Genomic DNA, 24,694 nt, shown 5'->3' with positions numbered 1-24,694 from the left:
GGGTGGAGGTGGGCGAGGTTCCGCAGATGTTGAGGCAGGGGTGGAGGCGGGCGAGGTTCCGCAGATGTTGAGGCAGAGGTTGGAGGCGGGCGAGGTTCCGCAGGTGTTGAGGCAGGGGTGGAGGCGGGCGAGGTTCCGCAGATGTTGAGGCAGGGGTTGGAGATGGGCGAGGTTCCGCAGATGTTGAGGCAGGGGTGGAGGCGGGCGAGGTTCCGCAGGTGTTGAGGCAGGGGTGGAGATGGGCGAGGTTCCGCAGGTGTTGAGGCAGGGGTTGGAGGCGGGCGAGGTTCCGCAGGTGTTGAGGCAGGGGTTGGAGGCGGGCGAGGTTCCGCAGGTGTTGAGGCAGGGGGTGGAGGCGGGCGAGGTTCCGCAGGTGTTGAGGCAGGGGTGGAGGCGGGCGAGGTTCCGCAGATGTTGAGGCAGGGGGTGGAGGCGGGCGAGGTTCCGCAGATGTTGAGGCAGGGGTGGAGGCGGGCGAGGTTCCACAGGTGTTGAGGCAGGGGTGGAGGCGGGCGAGGTTCCGCAGATGGAACGAGGCAGTTTTGATAACCATTTGATTTCTCTGCCTTCCTGTGGAACAGCACCACGCTTCCCAATGGGTTGGCCAGGACTGGAGAAATCATGTGTACAAGCCAGTGCCATACCACTTTATCAGCTTAGCGACATTTAAATCCGAACATCTTGTGAACCTCAAACTTAGAATCAGGAAAAACAGCCCACCTAGTTCTTGCATATATAATCTAACAGCAGAGAAATATTTAAAAAGTCCTCCCATTTGAATATGAACACAGACAGACTTGTATTCACAGAGAGCCTTTCACAACCACCAGACATCCCAAAGCGCTTTACAGCCAATGCAGTACTTTTCTGAAGTGTAGTCACTGTTGTAACCTAAGAAACGCGGCAGTCAATTTGCGCACAGCAAGCTCCCACACACAGTCATGTGATAATGGCCAGATAATCTGTTGTAGTGATGTTGAATGAAGGATAATTATTGGCCAGGACACCGGAGAGAACTCCTCTGCTCTGCCTCAAAATAGTGCCCTGGCAGAGGGGACCGCGGTTTAACGTCTCATCCGAAAGACAGCACCTCCGACAGTGCAGCGCTCCCTCAGCACTGCACTAGAGTGCCAGTATAGATTTTTGTGCTCAAGTCCCTGGAGTGGGACTTGAACCCACAACCTTCTGACTCAGAGGCGAGGGTGGCAAAAACAGGAAGGCAGATTATCTGAACGGCAATAGATTGGGAGAAGGCGAAGTGCAACGAGACCTGGGTGTCCTTGTGCACCAGTCGCTGAAGGTAAGCATGCAGGTGCAGCAGATGGTTAAGAAGGCAAATGGTATGTTGGCCTTTGTAGCGAGGGTTTGAGTACAGGAGCAAGGATGTCTTGCTGCAGTTGTACAGGGCCTTGGTGAGACCACACCTTGAGTATTGTGTGCAGTTTTGGTCGCCTTATCTGACGAAGGATGTTCTTGCCATGGAGGGAGTGCAGTGAAGATTCACCAGACTGAAACCTGGGATGGCAGGAATGACGTATGAGGAGAGATTGGGTCGATTGGGCTTGTACTCGCTGGAGTTTAGAAGAATGAGAGGGGGTCTCATTGAAACTTATAAAATTCTAACAGGACTAGACAGACTAGATGCAGGAAGGATGTTCCCGATGGCCGGGGAGTCCAGAACCAAGGGTCACAGTCTAAGGATAAGGGGTAAGCCATTTAGGACAGAGATGAAGAGGAATTTCTTCACCCAGAGAGTGGTGAACCTGTGGAATTCTCTACCACAGAAGGCAGTAGAGGCCAATTCATTAAATATATTCAAGAAGGAGTTAGATATATTTCTTAAGGCTAAAGGGATCAAGGGGTATGGGGAGAAGGCAGGGACAGGGTACTGAGTTTGGATGATCAGCCATGATCTCTTTGGATGATCAGCCATGATCTCATTGAATGGCGGAGCAGGCTCGAGGGGCCGAATGGCCTACTCCTGCTCCTATCTTCTATGTTTCTATGTGCTACCCACTGAGCCACAGCTGAAAATATATATAGCAATCCAAACTGCAGCGTCTCAGTATAAACTAGGAACTGGGCACTTTAACAGGACACAAGGTTTGAGATTTAGCAAGAGCTTAAATTTCCACAGGTTTTTATTCATGAATTTTCTAAAATTAGCATATACATCCCAAACTCCAAATGTAGATATCACTTGAATAAAATACACATTTAACATCCAATAATACATTATTTATATACATCGTACAACAACTATATTGAACTGGTGACTCATTTGTGTAACATTTATATTGCAGTTGTCGGAATAAATTTTCTATAGCCCTGCCGAGTGACAAAATATTAAAGCAAAATACTGCGGATGCTGGAAATCCGAAATAAAAACAGAAAATGCTGGAAAAACTCTGTGGAAAGAGAAACAGAGTTAATGTTTCAGGTCGATGAAAAAGTTATAGCGATGTAACAGTTTTTAAACAAGTTCAGAGGCAGGGAAAGTGGGGAGGGGGAGGAAAGAACAAAAGGGAAGGTCTGTGATTGGGTGGAAGGCAGGAGAGATTAAATGACAAAGGGGAGGATGGTGCAAGGCAAAAGGAGATGGTAATGGGACAAGTAAAGAAACAAAAGATGGGTCTAGAGGAGGTGTAAATGGCAACAGCAGAATCAGCAACTAAATGGGGGCAGAGGTTATGATCTGATATTGTTGAACTCAAACATTAAAGACCCTCTGGACAGAACAGAACTACATTACTGATCATCCAGTATTTTATTTCAGCTGACTTAACTCACCCGCCGTTGCTCCTGGGCCTGGCTAGAAAAGCCATCAATTGGTCCAGGCAGCGGGCGGTCGAGGGGGTCGTCCAGCCAGATTGCCTCCCTCTCTTCCGCGGCCATGTTTGCGCCCGGGTGGCCCTGGAGATGGAGCACGCGGTGTCCGCCGGCACGCTCGAGCACTTCCGTGACCGGTGGGCGCCGCGGGGACTGGAGTGCATAATTGGATTGGATAACCAAATTTTAATTTAATTTACTAAGGATTATTTAAGGTTTTATTAGTTACAGCCTATTTGTTTATTTTTGACTGGTCCTACCAAAAGAGAGAACTCACCCGCTGTCTGAAACTGGCATCTGCATTTGGGTTCAAACCCAAAAGAGCTTGTTCATCCATCGTTGTCAATCACCTGTTCTTGACAGTCGGTTTGCTCGCTTCCCATTTACAGGCTACAGGCATCTGGCAACAACAACACAGCAGGTGATCAAACACAGCAGCAACACTGCACTCGGCAGAAACAAATCGACACCCATCTTCCTACAGATTCTAGCTATTTGAGCCAGGATGCCCACACATCAGAATGCAGTCAGTTCTGCCACCGTCTCAAAACATTTTTCAGTTTCTGTGGCTTTGCTGGAACAGGATGCTGCTTCTGCGCTGACTGATGCAATAGCTCGACTTCCTGAGGCAACTGTTCCTTCAGCATCTGTGCAAGTGAAGATGCAGATAGAGGAAATCAATGTTTTAAAGTAGTCGTGGGAGGGCCTCCTCAGCCTCTTTGTTCCAGACTAGGAAAAGGGGAGGGAGGGGGAATATAAAACCACAGCGAAGGTGCTTTGGCAAGTTGCAATACATTAAGTTCGATTTTAATAACGTATATAAAAGAAAAAAAGTCTCGCATTTATATAGCGCCTTTCACGACCACCGGACGTCCCAAAGCGCTTTACAGCCAATGAAGTACTTTTTGAAGTGGAGTCACTGTTGTAATGTAGGAAACACAGCAGCTAATTTGCACACAGCAAGCTCCCACAAACAGCAATGTGATAATGAGCAGTTAATCTGTTTTTAGTGATGTTGATTGCGGGATAAATATTGACCAGGATACCGGGGGATAACTCCCCTGCTCCTCTTCGAAACAGTGCCGTGGGGTCTCTTATGTCCGCCTGAAAGGAGACGGGGCCTCGGTTTAACGTCTCATTCGAAAGACGGCACCTCTGACAGTGCAGCACTCCCTCAGCACTGCACTGGAGCGCCAGCCTAGATTTATGTGCTCAAGTCTCTGGAGTGAGACTTAAACCCACAACCTTCTGACTCAGAGGAAAGGGTGCTACTCACTGACACTTTTAGATCAATAATTTATGGGTGTAAAATGGAAGTGGATCAGATATTGATGGGAGTGGGTCTCACTCACACAGACACACACACCTCCATGCTACCCTGACTAGTGTGTATCCAGCAACCAGTTTATCACCATGTCAATGAACAGTTACCTGGGGGGGGAGGGGGGGTAAAGGACAGGGGACTGAGGGGGGTGGGATATAAAAGGCCAGGGGACTGAGGGGGGGGGGGATATAAAAGGCCAGGGGACTTGGTGGTGGGGGGGGGGGGGGATATAAAAGGCCAGGGGACTTGGGGGGGGTAAAAGGCCAGGGGACTTGGGGGGGGGGTAAAAGGCCAGGGGACTGGGGGGGGGGGGGGGGTAAAGGCCAGGGGACTGGGGGGGGGGGGGGGGGGGGGTAAAGGCCAGGGGACTGGGGGGGGTAAAGGCCAGGGGACTGGGGGGGGGGTAAAGGCCAGGGGACTGGGGGGGGGGTAAAGGCCAGGGGACTGGGGGGGGGTAAAGGCCAGGGGACTGGGGGGGGGGGTGGTAAAGGCCAGGGGACTGGGGCGGGGGGTGTAAAAGGCCAGGGGGCGGGGGTGTAAAGGCCAGGGGGCGGGGGGGTTTAAAGGCCTGGGGGGGGAGGGGTTAAAGGCCAGGGGACTGGGGTTTAAAGGCCAGGGGACTGGGGTGAAAGGCCAGGTGGCGGGCCCAGCTCTCTCAGTGGAGCCTGTTCCCAGAGAGCGGTAAATGCACCGATTTCCCTCCCTCTCCACCTCAGTCACTCACTCTACCTTCCCACAGCCGCCGCGCTCATCCCCCGGTCTCACCACCTCGCCTCTGGCCGCGGCTCCACAGGAAGTCGCCGGCGGAGGGGTGAGAGGGCGGGGCGTGCTCGGGTCACGACCTCCGGAACTGATTGATTGCGTTAAAAATCGCTTGAAAAGAACTTGAAAAAATGAGATCTTTCCACAAAGATCACTAAAGGTGGAGTGGAGCAGGCGGGCGCCGCCGGTGAGCGGATTCCCGCTCCTTTGGCCGCAAGCTGTCAACCCGTGGAAGCGGCTGGATGAGAGCGGGCACCTGATTGGTGCAGAGCGTGAATCGTCATCAGGGTGCGATTATCCCTTTTCCGCCACAGAAGTCGATTGGGTTTGCGGCGCCAATTTTTCCAGCAGTCAAACGAGAAGAGATTTTATTTTCAATATATCTCTCTCCCTCCCTCTCTTTCTTAAAATCTGTCAACGGGCCTGTGGAGGTTTCAGCCAATCAGCTGCCGTCTAGGATCGTCATTTCCGGCCGGCCGAGGGGGGTGACCGGGGTCGCCGCTGACGCAACTTCCTCTTTTCGGTGGCAGGCGAGCGAGAGGCGACATGAAGGCTTCGGGCACCGTAGGTCCCGCGGCTTTTACCGGGAGCAAACACCTCGCGGTGGCCGGCGAATGGCAACGGGAGAGATGGCCTGTAGGCCGCAGGGGAGGAGGGAGGGATTTTAAAGAGACCTTTGTTTCTTTTGATTAATACAACTTTTAATGTTGGGGCTGGCGGCACATCCAAAATGGCGGCGCCTGCTGTGTGTGTGGGGAGGTGAAGCCATGTGCTGGAGAGAGAGGCAGTGGAGGGCGGGCGGAGGGGACCCATTTCTCCCCCCATGGACCTAACGTTACAAGCAATGCACGGATTAATAAACCCGAAAAAAAAATACCCGTGCACCCAGAGTTCCTGCTCAAGTGCACTGGGAGGGACGTTTTACTACGTTAAAGGCGCTCTATAGATACAAGTTCAATTCAATTCAATTTTATTTGTCATCTATGCAGCAGACTTGTGTACTGCACAATGAAATGTTGATCTTTACGAGTCCTCCCAACATTGGAATAAATATGGCATAACAATGATAAAAATACTAATAGAAATACAGTAATAATAAATAAAATAACTAATAAATAATAAATTATTCGTTCATGAGTCTTATGGCCTGGGGGTCGAAGCTGTTTCGAAACCTGCTGGTACGAGACCGTAGGGGGGGGCACGGGTTCAAATCTGGTCTCGGGCGACTGTCTGTGTGGAGTTTGCACATTCTCCCTGTGTCTGCGTGGGTTTCCTCCGGGTGCTCCGGTTTCCTCCCACAGTCCAAAGATGTGCGGGTTAGGTTGATATGGCTATGATAAATTGACCCTTAGTGTTAGGGGATTAAATACGTGGGGGTTACGGGGATAGGGTGGGATATGTGTCGGTGCAGGCTCGATGGGCCGAAATGGCCTCTATCTGCACTGTGAGGATTCTGTATGCTTCGGTATCTCTTACCGGACGGGAGCAGGGTGAAGAGATGTGGCTGGGGTGGCTCGCGTCTTTAATGATTGTTGTTGTGCCTGGTCTAATTAGAATTGGGCACAGTTTCCCTGCTTCCTCTTTCTCCGAAGCAAGAAACAATTTGCCAAGTACTTTTTTGAGAAGGACCTTATGAAACTTATAAAATTCTAACAGGACTAGACAGACTAGATGCAGGAAGGATGTTCCCGATGGTCGGGGAGTCCAGAACCTGGGGTCACAGTCTAAGGATAAGGGGTAGGCCATTTAGGACAGAGATGAGGAGGAATTACTTCACCCAGAGAGTGGTGAACCTGTGGAATTCTCTACCACAGAAGGCAGTTGAGGCCAATTCATTAAATATATTCAAAAAGGAGTTGGATATATTTCTTAAGGCTAAAGGGATCAAGGGATATGGGGAGAAGGCAAAAACAGGGTACTGAGTTTGGATGATCAGCCATGATCTCATTAAATGACGGAGCAGGCTCGAGGGGCCGAATGGCCTACTCCTGCTCCTATCTTCTATGTTTCTATGGAGTTTAGAATCATCAGAGTTTGATACCCCCCTGCCCGCAGCCTTGTAGAGAACAGAAATAGAAAAATGCTGGAAATACTCAAGACAGCATCTGTAGAGAGAGAGAAACGAGAGTTAATGCGTCAACTGGATTACTTTCTGATAGGAATCGACTTGAAATGTTAACTAGTTTTTCTCTCTCCATCTCCACACATGCTGACTAGTTGCAGCATTTTTTTCTGCTTTTAATTTTAAATTTCCAGTAGCCAACAGTGTTCAGTGGATAATAGAGTTTGATAGTTACAGTAGAATTTTCTATCTTGTCATCAAAGTGCTAATGTTTGGATGGGTCCTGAAGAAAAAGTGAGAATATTGCTGTATTTTTTTATGCCATTGAGCAGAGAGCTGTTTAACAATATTCCATGATAGCATAGAAAGTCATATCCTAATTTACCGATGAGACAAAGATAGGTGGAATTGTAGGCAGTGTAGATGGGAACATAAAATTACAAAGGGATATTGATAGATTAAGTGAATGGGCAAAACTGTGGCAAATGGATTTCAATGTAGGCAAATGTGAGGTCATCCACTTTGGGCCTAAAAGGACGGAACAGGGTACTTTCTAAATGGTGAAAGGCTAAAAACAGTGGAGCTCCAAAGAGACTTGGGGGCCCAGGTACATAGATCATTAAAATGTCATGAACAGGTACAGAAAATAATCAAAAAGGCTAATGGAATGCTGGCCTTTATATCTAGAGGATAAGAGGGTAGAAGTTATGTTGCAGCTTGTACAAAGCCCTGGTTAGACCACACCTGGAGCACTGTGAGCAGTTCTGGGCACCACACCTTAGGAAGGATATACTGGCCTTTGGAGGGAGCGCAGCGTAGGTTTACCAGAATGATACCCGGACTCTAGGAGTTAAATTACAAGGAGAGATTACACAAGCTAGAGTTGTATTCTCTGGGATTTAGACAGTTAAGGGGTGATTTGATCGAAGATTTCAAGATGCTAAAGGGAACTGATAGGGTAGATAGAAACTATTTCTGCTGGTAGGGGGCATAGTCTAAAAATTAGAGCCAGACCTTTCAGGAGTGAATTTAGGAAACACTTCTACACACAAAGGGTGGTAGAAGTTTGGAACTCTCTTCCGCAAACGGCAAGTGATGCTCGATCAATTAATTTTAAATCTGAAATTGATAGCTTTTTGTTAACCAAAGGTATTGAGAGATATGGGGCAAAGACGGGGTATATGGAGTTAGGTCACAGATCAGCTTGATCTCATTGAATAGTGGAACAGGCTCGAGGGCTGAATGACCTCCTCCTGGTCCTATATTTACTCCTGGCTTTGCGCACGCAAACCAAAGCCATTATATTTTACTGTTTTAATGCCTTTTTTCTAGTGTGCGGAAATGAATTGTACCTTGTCGCCTTTAGAAACCTTTTATATGTTTCATAAAGTGAAATTGAAGGTACTACATGGTTTGTCATAGCGATGTGTCATAGAATTATGTTATGTATGGCATTTTAATATATATTTTACACATTTCAGCTCAAGGAATACAAGGTGATTGGGCGGCGCCTGCCCTCACCTAAAGATCCTGGCCCTGCTCTGTATCGGATGCGCATCTTTGCTCCAAATCATATTGTTGCCAAGTCTCGATTCTGGTACTTCATTTCATTGATGAAGAAACTGAAGAAGTCTGCTGGTGAAATTGTCTATTGTGGGCAGGTACATTTGTTTGTTGAACTGTTTAAAAATATGTTGATGCATATGTTTGTATGGTCAGTTTTCCAATACAAAACAACAACTTGCATTTATATAGCACCTAACGTAGTGAAACATCCCGAGGCCCTTCACAGGAGCGTTATATATTGAAATTGACAGCAAGCCATGCAAGATGACCAAAAGCTTGAGTATTGTGTGCAGTTTTGGTCGCCTTATCTGAGGAAGGATGTTCTTGCCATGGAAGGAGTTCAGCGAAGATTCACCAGACTGATACCTGGGATGGCAGGAATGACGTATGAGGAGAGATTGGGTCGATTGGGCTTGTACTCGCTGGAGTTTAGTAGAATGAGAGGGGATCTCATCGAAACTTATAAAATTCTAACAGGACTAGACAGACTTGATGCTGGAAGGATGTTCCTGATGGCGGGGGAGTCCAGAACCAGGGGTCACAGTCTAAGGATAAGGGGTAGGCCATTTAGGACAGAAATGAGGAGGAATTTCTTCACCCAGAGAGTGGTGAACCTGTGGAATTCTCTACCACAGAAGGCAGTAGAGGCCAATTCATTAAATATATTCAAGAAGGAGTTGGATTTATTTCTCAAGGCTAAAGGGATCAAGGGGTATGGGGAGAAAGCAGGGACCGGGTACTGAATTTGGATGATCAGCCATGATCGCAGTGAATGGCGGAGCAGGCTCGAGGGGCCGAATGGCCTACTCCTGCTCCTATCTTCTATGTTTCTATGTCAATGGGGTAGCTTTTAAGGAGCGTCTTAAAGGAGGAAAGAGGCAGAGGTTCAGGGTGGGAATTCCCGAGCTTAGGGCCTCGACAGCTGAAGGCACAGCCATCATTGATTGAGTGATTAAAATCGGGGATGCTCAAGAGGCCAGAGTTAGAGGAGCGCAGATATCTTGGAGGGTTGTGGGGCTGAAGGAGATTAGAGAGATAGGAAGGGGCGAGGCCATTTGGGTTGGATTTGAAAACGAGGATGAGCATTTTAAGATCGAGGCGTTCCTTAACCAGGAGCCAGAGTAGGTAATTGAGCACAGGAGTGATGGGTGAACAGGACTTGGTGCAAGTTGGGACACGGGCAGCAGAGTTTTGGGTGACCTCAAGATTATGGAGGGTAGAACGTGGAGTGCATTGGAATAGTGAAGTCTAGAGGTAACAAAGGCATGGACGAGGGTTTCAGCATCAGATGGGCTGAGGCACGGGCGGAATCGGGCGATGATCCGGAGGTGGAAATAGGCAGTCTTGCTGCGGATATGTGGTCGGAAGCTCATTTCGGGGTCAAATATGACACCAAGGTTGCGAACAGTAAAGAAAATCATGTTCCCTGACGAAGAATCAAACCCAGGCCCGAGGTGAGAGCATCGAATCCTAACCACTGGACCACCAGGTCAGTGCAGAGCACACTTTAAAACTTCTAAAACTCTTAACTTCCCAATTTCATGTTTTTACTCTACTTCTTTTGGTCCTCTGGCAGTCTAATATAAAATTCATGGGTGATTCACAAGCAGGCCATCATTAGTCCAGGTTCGGGAATGCTTGCCCTTAATAACAAACTCGCTCTGAAGCATCGAGGTTGCATTTACCAATTGGCGAATACAGGTTGCGTTGTAAACCTGCATGCTAGCCGCTGGGTTTGGTAAGTCTCCGAATAACCTGTAGCTCATAGTGGTTTGAGTGAGTTCTGAAGTTTGTGTTGTCTGTCTTCTGGGGTTCAAAGAAATGTTGGTTCCTTCCATGTTTGAAGTGAGTGTCCCATAACTAGTTATTTTTGCCCGCCTCTGCCCCTGCCTCAGCTCATCTGCTGCTGAAACCCTCATCCCTGCCTTCGTTACCTCTAGACTTGACTATTCCAACGCACTCCTAGCCGGCCTCCTATCTTCCACCCTCCATAAACTTAAACTCATCCCAAATTCTGCTGCCTAACTCGCACCAAGTCCCATTCACCCATCACTCCCCCACCCCCGTGCTTGCTGAACTAGATGGAGCAACGCCTTGATTTAAAAAATAAATAAAAAATTCTCATCCTGGTTTTCAAATCCCTCCGTGGCCTCGTCCCTCCCTATCTCTAATCTCCTCCAGCCCCACAACCCTCCATGATATCTGCGTTCCTCCAATCCTGGCCCCATGCACGTCCTCAATTTTAATTGCTCCGCCATTGGCGGCTGTGCCTTTCAGCTGCTGAGGCCCAAGACTCTGGAATTCCCTCCCTTTTTTTCCTCCGTAAGATGGTCCTTAAAACCCACCTCTTCACCTGCCCTAATCTCTCCTTATGTGGCTCGGTGACAAATTTTGATTGATAACACTCCTGTGAAGCACCTTGGGGTGTTGTACTATGTTAAAGGTGCTCTATAAATGCAGGTTGTTCTGCCATGTACAGTGTTCACAATTAACTTCAACATGTCTCTGACTGCAGCCTTGAAGTGAGAAGATTTATTTGATTCTCTCTTTACAAGTATGTCTAATTTCTTAAAACTACTGTTTTCCTTCAGGTGCTGCATGCTCTTTGAGCTTAGCGACGTTATGAAAATGTGATTTTTAAATAATTTCAAATAAGTAAGGGGTGTGTCTCCAAAAAAATACAGGATATGTTTGAAATCATGTTGGTGTAGATGGAAGCATAAAATTACAAAGGGATATTGACAGATTAAGTGAATGGGCAAAACTGTGGCAAATGGATTACAATGTAGGCAAATGTGAGGTCATCCACTTGGGACCTAAAAAGGACAGAACAGGGTACTTTCTAAATGGTGAAAGGCTTAAAAACAGTGGAGCTCCAAAGAGACTTGGGGGGGTCCAGGTACATAGATCATTAAAATGTCAGGAACAGGTACAGAAAATAATCAGAGAGGCTAATGGGATGCTGGCCTTTATATCTAGAGGACTAGAGTACAAGGGGGTAGAAGTTATGCTGCAGCTGTACAAAGCCCTGGTTAGACCACACCTGGAGCACTGTGAGCAGTTCTGGGCACCACACCTTAGGAAGGATATATTGGCCTTGGAGGGAGTGCAGTGTAGGTTTACCAGAATGATACCCGGACTTCAAGGGTTAAATTACGAGGCGAGATTACACAAATTACGGTTTTATTCCCTAGAACTTAGACGGTTAAGGGGTGATCTGATCGAAGTTTTCAGGATATTAAATGGAACAGACAGGGTAGACAGAGAGAAACTGTTCACGCTGGTTGAGAAGTCGGGGGGGTGGGGGGGTGCAGGGCATAGTCTAAAAGTTAGAGCCAGACCTTTCAGGAGTGAAATTAGGAAACACTTCTACACACAAAGGGTGGTAGAAGTTTGGAACTCTCTTCCGCAAACGGCAATTGATGCTAGATCAATTAATTTTAAATCTTGAGATTGATAGATTTTTGTTAACCAAAGGTATTAAGGGACATGGGCAGCTCAATAACCGGAAATCTCTGTTAACTGGCAAAATGCAGGAGTAGGTTCGGGTAAGTTTTACTTCATATTAGTGGCCATTCCTGGATCTGTGGCCGTGTAACCGGGGTTCCTGCACCTGTTGCTATGCAACAGGGACACCTGGATCTGTGGCCGTGTACGAGGCTCTCGTACCTTTTACTATACCTCTCTGTAATCTGGACTTTTTGATAAACCGGTCCCGTCGGTGCCGGGTAAAAGAGTTTCCTGTATATGGAGTTAGGTCGCAGATCAGCCATGATCTCATTAAATGGCGGAACAGGCTCAAGGGGCTGAAGGGCCTACTGATCCTATGGGCCTGGCTTTACGCACACAAACCCAAAGTCATTATATTTTTACTGTTTTAGTGCCTTTTTTCTAGTGTGCGGAAATGAATTGTACCTTGTCGCCTTTAGAAACCGTTTGTTTCATAAATTAAAATTGAAGGCACTACATGGTTTGTCATAGTGATATGTCATAGAATTATGTTAAGTATGGCAGGTATGTGGAGTTAGATCGCAGCTCAGCCATGATCTCATTGAATGGCGGAGCAGGCTCGAGGGGCCGAATGGCCTCCTGTGGTCCAATCCTGTCGCTGTTCCAAATAGTTTCCTAACTCTGGTGCATCTGTTCAAAAATAAAGCGAACCCTGTTCACAAACGACTGTGGATAAAATTGTGGAAAATTTAGCAGCTTTAGTGTATTCGAAACCATATCCCCAGAACTGAGGGGTATGGGAAAGATAGCCTCGGTGACCTTATTGTGAAAAGTTAGTGGTCTGAGGCAAGGATTTACATTTTGTTGAGCACTGCTAATAGCTTTGTTTCATTCTTGTAGGTTTTTGAGAAGTCACCAGCAAAAGTGAAGAACTTTGGTATTTGGCTGCGCTACGACTCTCGTAGTGGAACCCATAATATGTACAGGGAGTACAGGGACTTGACCACTGCTGGTGCTGTCACCCAGTGCTGTAAGTATTGGTTTTGGAGGTGTAATAATGTGGATTAGATGCACCAAAGTTCGAGCAGGCTGTTTTAATTATTCAGCTGCTAAATGTTTTTACTTGTAATTCCCATAAAAGTATATTTGGGTGGCAGATGCTGCTTCATGTACAGACCCAGGGTAGCTGAAGCCACTTCATGTAAGGGCAAACTGGATTGTGTTACGCGGGAGATTTTTCATCTCTAGCTGAGAGAATGCGATGCTTTTTTTAAACTGAAGGGGGAAAATGCACCTCTGAGCCAGACCTCCTGGTGTGGGTCAGAATACCTAGATCGCCTCGAACGTACAGTTTGAGATGTGCAAATTAATGAATCATAGAATAATACAGCACAGAAGGTTGGAGTTTAGAAGAATGAGAGGGGATCTTATTGAAACACACAAGATTCTGAAGGGGCTTGACAGGGTAGACGCAGGGAGGAGGTTTCCCCTCGGGGAATCTAGAACTAGGGGGCATAATTTTAGAATAAGGCGGCACCCTTTTTAAATCGGAAATGAGGAGGAATTTCTTCTCTGAGGGTCGTGAATCTTTGGAATTCTCTTCCCCGGAGAGCTGTGGAGGCTGGGTCATTGAATATATTTAAGGTGGAGATAGACAGATTTTTGAAAGGAAAGGGATTCAAGGGTTATGGGGAGCGGGCCGGGAAGTGGAGTTGAGGTCAAGATGAGATCTTATTGAATGGCGGAGCAGGCTCGAGGGGCCGAATGACGACCTCCTGCTCCTACGTCTTATGTAGAAGGAGGCCATTCGGCTGATTGAGTCTGCACGGGGTCTTTTGAAGAGCAATCCCTGCGGTTTTTTTCCTCCTAAGTATTTATCCAGTTCCCTTTTTGAAGGCTAATACTGAATCAGCATCCACCACCCTATCAGGCAGTGCATTCCAAATTATTGACTGAAATGATGTTCTTTGAAACTATGCTTGGCCTCCTGGTAGGCGCCCATGTGGCCTGCAAAGGCAAAATAACTTGGGCACTTCTGATTTGGGGGCTAGTCATTGGCATTAACTTGTGCCCTGCTTAATTTGACTGTTTTAGTCCCTAGTCAACCTTGATTTGCGTGTGTGTGTATATAGTATAGGAGTGCCTTATTTTTTGAATATAGCTTTGCTTTCCGATTCTGCAAAAAAAAATTAAAATTGCAACAATGGGCATAACTATGATACACAGGATTGAAGGTTTAATACTGCCGCCATAAAGCAGCACCTGGTGAGCGGAATGTTTGCAGTGGTTTCCTCGCTTGTACTGCAGATTTAAGCATTGACTTTGTTGTCAACACGGCTGCTACGAAGGACAGAATAAATCTTGTTTAACTGCAACCTGGATTGAGATTTTGTATTTGTCCAAGTGTGTACTCAACTACATGAAACTTTGTGCTATCCGGCACCGACGGGACCGAGCTGCTGCCGTTCCCTCCAAACTGCCATAGACTCCAGAGCTAATGCTGAAACATACGGAGATTTTCAGCTCCGTGTGAATCAACAAACCCTGTTGCTTAGCAACAGCCTCTAAACAGTCGGCAAGCGTGTCTGTAGCGTCTCTAGCTGAAGCTGTTGCTTAGCTACAGACCTTGCACAGCTTGACTGTTCAAAAAAAGAAAAGAAACAATAAGAATAAACGGCTCCTGATTTTTGCCGGTGGCTCCAGCTTGCCGGACGGTTCGCCTCCAGATAACTCAGTTCCCTGTATCATGGTTTTTAGTCCTAAATCATACTGTGCGGCACAACCAAGGGCGCTTCTGGGTGCTCATATATATTCTGTATTTTAAATTTGGAAAATGTCTTTTTGGGAGCAATTTTTAAAAAATGAAATGGGCAATTTACATTTAAGGGTGGTGACATTTGGGAATTCTGTTGTGTAGTCACTGTTGTAATGTAGGAAACGCAGCAGCCAATTTGCTCAAAGCAAGTTCCCACAAACAGCAATGTGGTGATGACCAGATAATTTTTTTTAGATAACTCACCCCAAATTCACAAGCGATTTTCAAACTTTGCTGTGCTATTATTGGCAACTCCTGAGACCACCCCTAAGCTCAGCTGCCCAAAGAAAAACTGCGCAAAAAGTATCTTTTATATTAGTATATACACCAACAGAAATGACACTTCGCAAATACAGAAATCTAACCGTAACTGCCTGGGATTCCTTTGTAGACGCAATTTGAAAATCTGCCTTCAAGGAGACATCTTGCAGCTTTAAGTGCTATACCATCCTATGTTGCTATGCTTTTGTAGACCATTATGCACACAATTTGGCAAAGTGGTGCAGTTACCTTTTTATGTCATTTTAACAATGGTTCCTGGCCTTAATTTAGTAACTGGACATTTATGAGCATTTCTCTTTCACTTTAAATTGTGTGAAGGTTTAATTTTATTTAATTCATTGTAATAAGACCAGGAAATCGAAGAATGTACGCTTTGACTAATTGAAGGTCTTCTGCACATAATTGACAATGCCACCTTATTGTCTATCTTTAGAAAATAATCTGTATGACATCAGTGTATTTGGTGGTTGAAATGTTGCAGCTTTTTAGCCGTTCAAGGCTGGGGTAACATCTAAGTTACTGTGCTTTTGGAGAATCCGAAAGAGTCAATACAGCAGCGTTTTGAGCTATGCCCTGTGCAACCTGGCAATCCAGTCCAGGAACCCTGGGCAGTTGAGTTCTAATTGAGGATATGTCCCATGGTGTTTGAAATTTATGATCCTGACTGTTTGGCAAGAGCTGGCTTTAACATTATTGCTTGACATTATAAATCTTAATCGGAAGACAAGGACCTGTTGGTATCCACAGCTAACCAACAAAAACATTTACTTATAAACTTTATATGTGGCTCGCAAGGCTCTAAGTGACAGCTTTGCTCCGGAGTTGATATAAAGGTAGAGATGGTGGTTAACTGGCTCTTCGCATTCTAGCTCGTATCATGGGTCCTCAGACCCATGTCAGCAGGAATGAATTGGCTGATCAGCTTGTACATGTTACTCTTTGCTATTATTGGGTCGACTAGGCCTGTATTCACTGGAGTTTAGAAGAATGAGAGGGGATCTCATTGAAACGTATAAAATTCTGACCGGGCTAGACAGACTGGATGCAGGGAGGATGTTTCCCCTGGCTGGGGGGTCTAGAACGAGGGGGTCACAGTCTCAGGATACGGGGTAGGACATTTAGGACTGAGATGAGGAGAAATTTCTTCACTCGGTGGTGAACCTGTGGAATTCTCTACCACAGAAGGCTGTGGAGGCCAAGTCACTGAATATATTTAAGAAGGAGATAGATAGATTTCTAGACGCAAAAAGCTTCAAGGGGTATGGGGAGAGAGCGGGAATATGGTATTGAGATAGAGGATCAGCCATGATCATATTGAATGGCAGAGCAGGCTCGAAGGGCCGACTCCTGCTCCTATTTTTCTATGTTTCTATATTTGTTGGCTACTTTTGAGCTTTCCTTATGCACTCACTTATTTCCAATTCTTTTGTGTAGACCGTGATATGGGAGCTCGCCATCGTGCTCGTGCTCACTCCATTCAGATCATGAAGGTAGAAGAGATTCCATCGAGCAAGTGTCGCCGGCCTGCCATTAAGCAGTTCCATGTAAGTATTGAGTTGTGTATATTGGTGTTCTCTTCGTTTGAAGACCTTGAGTCTTTGTTTCTGATTCTGATTATTGAACCATCTTCTAGGATTCCAAGATCAAGTTCCCTCTGCCCCACAGAATACTGCGTCGCCAGCACAAGCCACGCTTCACCACCAAGAGACCAAACACTTTCTTCTAAAATGTATCGATATACTGTCGGATCTGTATGAAAATAAAAGCCTGGCTGACAGTTACCGGCTCCTGTGTCCTTCTTGAGCATGAAGATTTGTTTTCTTTTATTTGTATGCTTACAATTATATATAACCATCTTTAATGTCATTATCTCCACATTCTCTTTTTGTGTGAACATAAGAAATAGGAGCAGGAGTCGGCCCCTCGAGCCTGCTCCGCCATTCAATCAGATCATGGCTGATCATCGACCTCAACTCCATTCACCGGCCCTATTGCCATATCCCTTGATGCCCTTACTAGTCAGAAATCTATCGACTTCTGTTTTGAATATACCCAATGACTGAGCCTCCACAGCCCTCTGGGGTAGAGAATTTCAAAGATTCACCACCCTCTGTGAAGAAATTTCTTCTCATCTCAATCCTGAATGGCCGACCCCTTATCCTGTGGCCCCTGGTTCTAGACTCCCCAGACAAGAGAAACATTCTCCCAGCATCCACCCTATCGAGCCCTGTAATAATTTTGTATGCTTCAATGAGATCCCCTCTCATTCTTCTGAATTCAAGAGAATACAGGCCTAGTTTACTCAATCTTTTCTCATACGACAGTCCCGCCATCCCAGGAACCAATCTCGTGAACCTTCGTTGCACTCCCTCTATGGCAAGTATATCCTTCCTTGGATAAGGAAACCAAAACTGTACACAATACTCCAGGTGTCGCTACATGTGACTGTTATGTGGCCGATATAAGTCGGATGGGATGGGTGTTGCCCAGGAGAACTTTGTTCTTAAAATTATGCCTGGGGTTGGGGGGTGACTCTGTTTAACTTCTGCTCTGGGGAATAGCATCTCTGACTATGTTTTCCTGCTATACAGTGCTGAATTATCAGCTTAGATTACATAAATACTCGTGTGGGTTTCAACCCATGACCTCAATTAGAAGCGAGAGTCCTCTACTGAGTCGGGCTGGTACTACAAATCCATTTCTCGTCGGTGATAAATGTCCTGCGTCCGTGTTCACTTATTTGGACAGTTAATTCTGAAGCGGTGAAAGAATGATTTGGGGTTTTTCGGGCATTTTAAGTTGCAGGAAATGTTGGCTCTTGATGTCAGAAATGCAGTTAGTGTAGCGCCTGCTTTTGGATTTCCTCCCAAGATGTATTAACTTTTAAAGTGCATCTATCTGACATTTTGCTAACTTGTCTGACCTTGCTGTTTGTTGAGCCCTACATTTGGTTCATCAAGTAATTTGGTTTAGTTTCTTCTGTTTCAATATAAATGTTTCTCAGTTTTTAAAGTTGCTGAGTTTCTGTTATGTTCTTCTGAATTTGTTAATCAAATGAAGTGACAGAAATCTGTAGGAGTCTTGCTATGACGCTAAAGTGTGACTGACAGTTGGGAATGAAATGACCAAGTTTATAATCTTGCATGTTATTCCTGTGAGATTGATCTAAGGGGGAGAAGCCAGAGACTACAGATGGCCTTGCAGGACGCCCTCGACCAGCTCGGAGCCTGGAAGGCCCGGCTGTACACTGCACCACCTCGGGCTGGGCTGGCTGGATAATGGGCAACGACAATGGCAGTGGTGGGAGCAGGAATGCTGTCATCCTGAGAGGGGACAGCAGGTTCCCGCTCAGCTGACCCGCTGCCACTCCCCCGGGGCAGCACCTCCGCATTCCTACTAATCTGCTGGAGCACAGATTGCTGGCCTGCTGCGACACAGATCCCCGTTGGACTGTGGTGGACCCCGTGATGATGGCAGCAGTCAGAGCTTGCGTGGCATCAAGCTTGAGACTGCATAGGCCAGTCTGAGACTCGATGGCAGCAACAGTTGACTGCATTACAGTACTAAGACGCTTGCGTGGCTTCTGCCTGTGCTGCAATGGATGCTGCCACATCGTCCATGACACGTGGCATGAGGTCTGGATCCCCACGTTCTCTGAGTCTACCATCCTTTCCAGACTGGAAATGATGTGCGCAGAGCTCTGCAATGTTGGAGGCGGACTCCTCCACGCTCCTTACTATTGCCAAGAGGTTCTCGGGCACCCTTGCCATTGCACCTATGATCTCCGTGTGCATGCCCATCATCCTTCTTGTGAATGCCTCCCCATCGAGGTCCTCATCCGAGTCCTGTGCAGCAGAACTTGCGCGCGAGTTTGCCCTCTGGGGAGTTGGCTCCTGAGCTACCCTTTCCCCCTGGCCTTGCAGCAGCCCGCTTGTCCCCAGTGCAGACCCCTCTACTAAAGATCGTGTAGTCCCAGTATCTGAGGTGGTGCCTGCGCGTGAGACATGCAGTGACGCGGTGCTTTCTTCCTCTTCTCCCGCCTCGCTCTCAGTGAGGGGCTCAGGGACCGGCCATCTGGTTCCTGATTACCTGTAAGCGTAAAGACACAAGACTCGCGCCCAATGACTCTCAGCACTCGCTCCTCCAGGTCTGAAAGCTGTTGTATGTCCACTACACACCTGCCTGTCCATTGCTGCTCCTTCCTATTGTGGGCCAGCTTGGCCTGCAAGAGAAAGGAAAGTGTGAGTGAGTGTGCAGCTATGTGTTTGTGAGATGTGCCTGCCTTAGTTGAATAGCTGTGATTGTAGGCAAGGCGTAAGATGTGGATGTGAGTTTAGGTATAGATGCTTGGTGGGGGTGTGGCGGTTTGTGCAGTGTGTACGGACAGGCTCAGATGCTGGTATGTAGGACTTGTTGAAGCATATACTCACCCTGACCACCCGAGTGAGGTCGTTGAATTTTTTGCGGCACTGAGAGGGTCCTGAGGGCCACACTGCTGGCCGAGACGTCCTGGGCCACTTCGCTCCACGTTGCCCTGAAGACCTGGGGCAGTGGCCGGGAACAGCACTGCCCTCATTCTTTCCACTGCCGCGGCCAATGCCTGGTCGCTGAACGGTGAGCTCGGGGACTGGGATCAGCCATTAGGATCAGAGGAGTAGCTGCTGAGGTGCTTGTTGGTCGCCGTCAGAGTCAGCAATGTTGAAAAAGGTTGTGCAGAATGATTAAACCTCCCCTTTAAGAACTGGAAGGAGCCAGTGTGAATGCTGAGTCCTGATTGGACTGTACCTGGAATTGGTTAGTGCTCTACCGGTAGCGCCCCACTCTGAGGTTAGCGCCCTGTGTTAGCGCACTGCTTCCTCTTAGAGCGCTAACAATGACATTCACGGGAGTCGACAATGATTAGCGCCTGGCGCTAGTTGTTCAACTTTTTATATTTTAGCTCCCCAACCGGGACGATACCGAATTTCTAGCCCGCAGTCTTTAAGGAGCGTCTTAAAGGAGAGGTTTAGGGAGAGAATTCCAGAGCATAGTGCCTCGACAGCGGAGGGCACAGCATCCAATGGTCAGAGAAAGGAAATTGTGATGCACTAGAGGCCAGAATTGCAGGAATGCAGAGTTCTCGAAGGGCTAGAGTAGGTAATGGAGATGGGGAGGAATTTGAACACAGGAATGAGAATTTTAAATTCAAAACTTTGCTGGATGGGGAAGCAATGTAGGTGAGTGAGCACAGGGGCGACGGGTGAACGGGACTTGAGGCGAGTTAGGATACGGGCAGCCGAGATTTGGATGAGCTGAAGTTTACGGAGGGTGGAAACTGGGAATTCTGTCCAGAGCCAGTGAAGTAAGTATTTTCTGATTGGCTCTGGAAAATAAAAGAAATGTTGCTGGCGCTACCCTCTGTTGTTGAATAAATAAACATACATAAATATAATTTTGCAAACAATGGTTGCTTTAAAGTTCGCAGTATAAGGCAGATGCTGTAATTATCCCCGCTGTTTCAGTCTGTCTCCCTCTGAAGTGAGAAATAGGTGCTGGTAAGTTATTTTCCTGTGAAACTTTCTCTCAAATTCACACTCAGTCTTGTTTTTAAATCATTGCAACCACAAACTCAATTATTGATTATAGACTGGGGAAGACGCCACTGAGTTGTGAATTACTGAGTGTTATAGACAAGCACAGCGGGCAATGAATTGAATGGAAAGCGGCGAGTTCTTCAATGGTCCTGTGATCCGTTCTGCAAGATTACCAGCTAAAAATCTACCCCAATGTCTTTAAATCTTCTGGCACCGAATCCGCCTAGTTCCAAATCTTCACTGTCGACGTGACTATTGCATGAACGTCTTGAAGTTACTTTAAACGACGAGGCCTCCACCTAGAAAATGAATTTGAGTTAGATTAGCGAATGGATACCATGCAACGATAGCTCCTGTGGCACCATTCCTGCTTCTCGGCGATCATTATCCTCCCTGATATAAACAGCAGAGTTTAACGCTGCACCTAACTGCTATTTCTGCTCCTTTAACCCATTCCTCACCACTGGCATCCCTCACAAGTGATTCCAACTCCAGAATAAGAGAAAAGTTGTTTTTACGTTCTACCAATGAAAAAAATGTTCCCTTCATAAACCAGAGACTCGAGCACAAGAATCTAGGATGACACTCCCAGTGCAGTACTGAGGGAGTGCTGCACTGTCGGGAGGTGCCGTCTTTTGGATGAGACATTAAACCGAGGCCCCGTCTGCCCTCTCGGGTGGATGTAAAAGATCCCACGGCACTATTTCGAAGAAGAGCAGGGGAGTTCTCCCTGGTGTTCTGGCCAATATTTATCTCTGAATCAACACCACTTAAAAAAAAATAATAATAATCTGGTCATTATCGCATTGCTGTTTGTGGGAACTTGCTGTGCGCAAGTTGGCTGCCGCATTTCCTACATTACAACACTTCAAATAGTACTTCATTGGCTGTAAAGCTCTTTGGGACGTTCGCTACATAAATGCAAGTCTTTCATTTCATAAACACTTAGCATATCTTATCTGGGAGGAAATAGTCCCCAATTTTTCCCGGCCAAATGTAACACCCAGGTACCCACGACTTGGCTACTTATTTCCCTTTCCTTTCCCTGTCCCTGCACTTGCTTAAAATCTGTTACATCTCTAACTTTTTCCAGTTCTGATGAAAGGTCACCGAACTGAAACGTTAACTCTGTTTCTCTCTCCACAGATGCTGCCTGACCTGCTGAGTGTTTCCAGCATTTTCTCTTTTTATTCCAGATTTCCAGCATCCGCAGTATTTTGCTTTTTGTACTTATTTCATTGGTTGGAGTGGAGGATACTGATCCCTCTTGGCGGAGAGACGGTCAGTCAGCCATCCCATTGCACGTTCTGTTGAAGGCTTTGCACCTGAACCGTTAACTTGGCTTTTGTCAGTTAATCTCTCCTGCCTTCCACCCAATCACAGACCTTCCCTTTTACTCTTTCCTCCACTCCACCGCCCCCCCTTTCCCAGCCCCTGTACTTGCTTAAAAACTGTTACATCTCTAACTTTTTCCAGTTCTGACGAAAGGTCATTGACCTGAAACGTTAACTCTGTTTCTCTCTCTACAGATGCTGCCTGACCTGCTGAGTGTTTCCAGCATTTTCTGTTTTTATTTCCAGCATCCGCAGTATTTTGCTTTTGGAGTTAACTTGTCTGTTCTCTCTACTGACTGACCTGTTTGGACACCATTCACACCTTTGATTGCTGTGATTATCTCTCTGCCGAGGTGTGATAAATGGCAGTTAGAAAGATTACCTGTAATCATCTGACATTATTCTCTGACTATATAAGCTGTGTCTTTATGCATTTCTCCACTTCACCTGACGAAGAAGCAGCGCTCCGAAAGCTTGTGATTTCAAATAAAACTGTTGGACTATAACCTGGTGTTGTGTGACTTCTTACATTTCTCTACTGATTGATTCCAGCATTTTCTTTTTGTGTATTCCGTTGGATATTACCCGAGCTGTTCTTTTCTGACCCGGTGACCCAGCAGGCCCTTCTAAAGAAGACAAGTTAATCATTCGGCATTATGAGTACCTCCTCTCACGTGGAAAATATTGTAATCAAAAATAAATTTGTTTAATTCAGGTGGGGAGTTAAGGTTAAAGTATCCCTCCCCCACTATTGTTTGCCTTCAATTAGTTGAGCTTTATATAAACCACCCGGGATGCCAATCCAAGTGAAGAAAGAGTCCTTTGAGATGTTTGCTGTTACTGAGCTTCAATTGAGGCATGCAAACTTTTACCAGCTCTGTTCCAGAATCTCTACCAAGCAGAACACAGCTAAAGAAAGAAAGTCTTGTATTTATATGGCGCCTTTCACGACCCCCCAGACATCCTAAAGCCCTTTACATAAGAATTAGGAGCAGGAGTGGGCTATACGGTCCTTCGAGCCTGCTCCACCATTCAATAAGAACATGGCTGATCTTCGACCTCAACTCCACTTTTCCACCTGATCCCCCATATCCCTTGATTCCCCTAGAGTCCAAAAATCATCTCAGCCTTGAATATACTCAACGACTCAGCATTCACAGCCCTTTGGGGTAGAGAATTCTAAAGATTCACAACCCTCTGAGTGAAGAAATGCTTCCTCATCTCAGTCTTACATGGCCAATCTCGTATCCTGAGACTGTGCCCCCCTAGTTCTAGACTCTCCAGCCAGGGGAAACAACCTCTCAGCATCTACCCTGTGATGCGCTATCAATTACTCATAAAAGACTGAGAGTTAAGAGAGTAACTAAAGGCTTTTATTAACAAAAGAATGAAGGTCTGCCTCGAGTGGTCGACCGGTCCAGAAATACAAAGGGCTGGGGAGCAGTCACCTTTATACTAGGACTTGTGGGAGGAGTCAGCCGAGGCATGTCCAGGCATGTACACAGTGGAATACAAACAGTGGTTTACCACACCCTGTCAATCCCCTTCAGAATCTTACATGTTTCAATGAGATCACCGCTCATTCTTCTAAACTCCAGAGAATAGGCCCAATCTACTCAATCTCTCCTCATAGGAGAACCCTCTCATCCCAGGGGTCTAGTGAACCTTCGTTGCACCGCCTCCAAGGCAAGTATGTCCTTTCTCAGATAAGGAGACCAAAACTGTGCACAGTACTCCAGGTGTGGTCTCACCAAGGCCCTGTACAATTGTAGCAAGACTTCCTTACTCTTATACTCCAACCCCCTTGCAATAAAGGCCAATATGCCTTTGCCTTCCTAATTGCTTGCTGTACCTGTCTGCTAACTTTCTGTTTCCTGTACGAGGACCCCATAATCTTTCTGAACACCAACATTTAATAGTTTCTCACCATTTAAAATATATTCTGTTTTTCTATTCTTCCTACCAAACTGAATAACCTCACATTTCCTCATATTATACTCCATCTGCCACCTTATTGCCCACTCACTTAACCTGTCGATATCCCTTTGCAGGCTCTTTGTGTCCTCCTTACAGATTACAGGTAGACTATCCTTTATCCGAAAACCTCGGGACCAGCCATGTTTCGGTTTTCGGAAAATTTCGGATTTCAGAAGGTATTTTATAAGACTGGGAAATTTGTCGGGGGTGGGGGTCGGCAGGGGGTCGGGGTCGGCCGGGGTGTGGGGGTCGGCGGGGGGTCGGCGGGGGGAGCGTAAGTCGTGCGCACGACTTACGCTGAACGAAAAAACTTTCGGTTTTTAGAGGTTTTCGGTTTTCGGAAGTTCGGATAAAGGATAGTCTACCTGTACTTTCCCACCTAGCTTTGTATCATCAGCAAACTTCGATACATTGCACTTGGTCCCTTCACCTAAGTCATTAATATAGATTGTAAATAGCTGAGGCCCAAGGACTGATCCTTGCGGCACCCCACTAGTTACAGCCTGCCAACTGGAAAATGACCCGTTTATCCCTACTCTCTGTTTTCTGTCCATTAACCAATCCTCTTTACAGCCAATGAAGTACTTTTTGAAGTGTAGTCACTGTTGTAATGTAGGAAGCGCGGCAGCCAATTTGCGCACAGCAAGCTCCCACAAACAGCAATGTGATAATGACCAGATAACCTGTTTTAGTGATGTTGATTGAGGTTTAAATATTGAC

The 24,694-nt window shown here is 46.6% G+C and overlaps 2 protein-coding genes and 2 non-coding genes across 6 annotated transcripts in view; 3 read left to right on the top strand and 1 right to left on the bottom strand.

Annotated features, from left to right (window-relative positions):
- Positions 1 to 5,269, bottom strand: part of xpot (exportin, tRNA (nuclear export receptor for tRNAs)) — a 61,188-nt gene extending 55,919 nt beyond the window's left edge. For 2 of the 3 annotated variants that reach the window (XM_086009438.1, XM_086009440.1), the window contains exons 1-2: positions 4,883 to 5,269; positions 3,107 to 3,229 (exon numbers count right to left, since the gene is read on the bottom strand). In XM_086009438.1, coding sequence (XP_085865564.1) covers positions 3,107 to 3,166 — 60 coding nt within the window. In that variant the 5' untranslated portion in view covers positions 3,167 to 3,229; positions 4,883 to 5,269. The remainder of the gene's footprint in view (positions 1 to 3,106; positions 3,230 to 4,882) is intronic. The other variant, XM_086009439.1, reaches the window with a different exon arrangement.
- Positions 5,270 to 5,370: 101 nt separating this feature from the next.
- Positions 5,371 to 16,871, top strand: rpl18a (ribosomal protein L18a). Its single transcript, XM_086009441.1, has 5 exons — positions 5,371 to 5,479; positions 8,459 to 8,638; positions 12,894 to 13,023; positions 16,525 to 16,634; positions 16,724 to 16,871. Exons 1-5 carry the CDS (start codon positions 5,462 to 5,464, stop codon positions 16,814 to 16,816), a joined length of 531 nt encoding a protein of 176 aa, XP_085865567.1. The 5' UTR covers positions 5,371 to 5,461; the 3' UTR covers positions 16,817 to 16,871.
- Positions 8,256 to 8,389, top strand: LOC147106384 (small nucleolar RNA SNORA68). Its single transcript, XR_015081489.1, has one exon. It is a non-coding gene; the product is annotated as a small nucleolar RNA SNORA68 (small nucleolar RNA).
- Positions 12,383 to 12,514, top strand: LOC147106383 (small nucleolar RNA SNORA68). The gene has a single exon (XR_015081490.1). It is a non-coding gene; the product is annotated as a small nucleolar RNA SNORA68 (small nucleolar RNA).
- Positions 16,872 to 24,694: the final 7,823 nt, after the last annotated feature.

This window comes from Somniosus microcephalus, chromosome 16, assembly GCF_052327205.1.
Source record: "Somniosus microcephalus isolate GS21.2 chromosome 16, FLI_Smic_1.0, whole genome shotgun sequence".
Lineage (NCBI taxonomy): Eukaryota > Metazoa > Chordata > Chondrichthyes > Squaliformes > Somniosidae > Somniosus > Somniosus microcephalus.
Note: the sequence above shows the minus strand (reverse complement) of the source record. Positions and strands in the feature narration are given on the sequence as shown.

Excerpts from the sequence above, each read along its gene's own strand:
- rpl18a (XM_086009441.1), top strand. Across the intron at positions 8,639-12,893 it reads AAATTGTCTATTGTGGGCAG|GTTTTTGAGAAGTCACCAGC; the intron begins GTACATTTGTTT and ends TCATTCTTGTAG. Across the intron at positions 16,635-16,723 it reads CTGCCATTAAGCAGTTCCAT|GATTCCAAGATCAAGTTCCC; the intron begins GTAAGTATTGAG and ends ACCATCTTCTAG.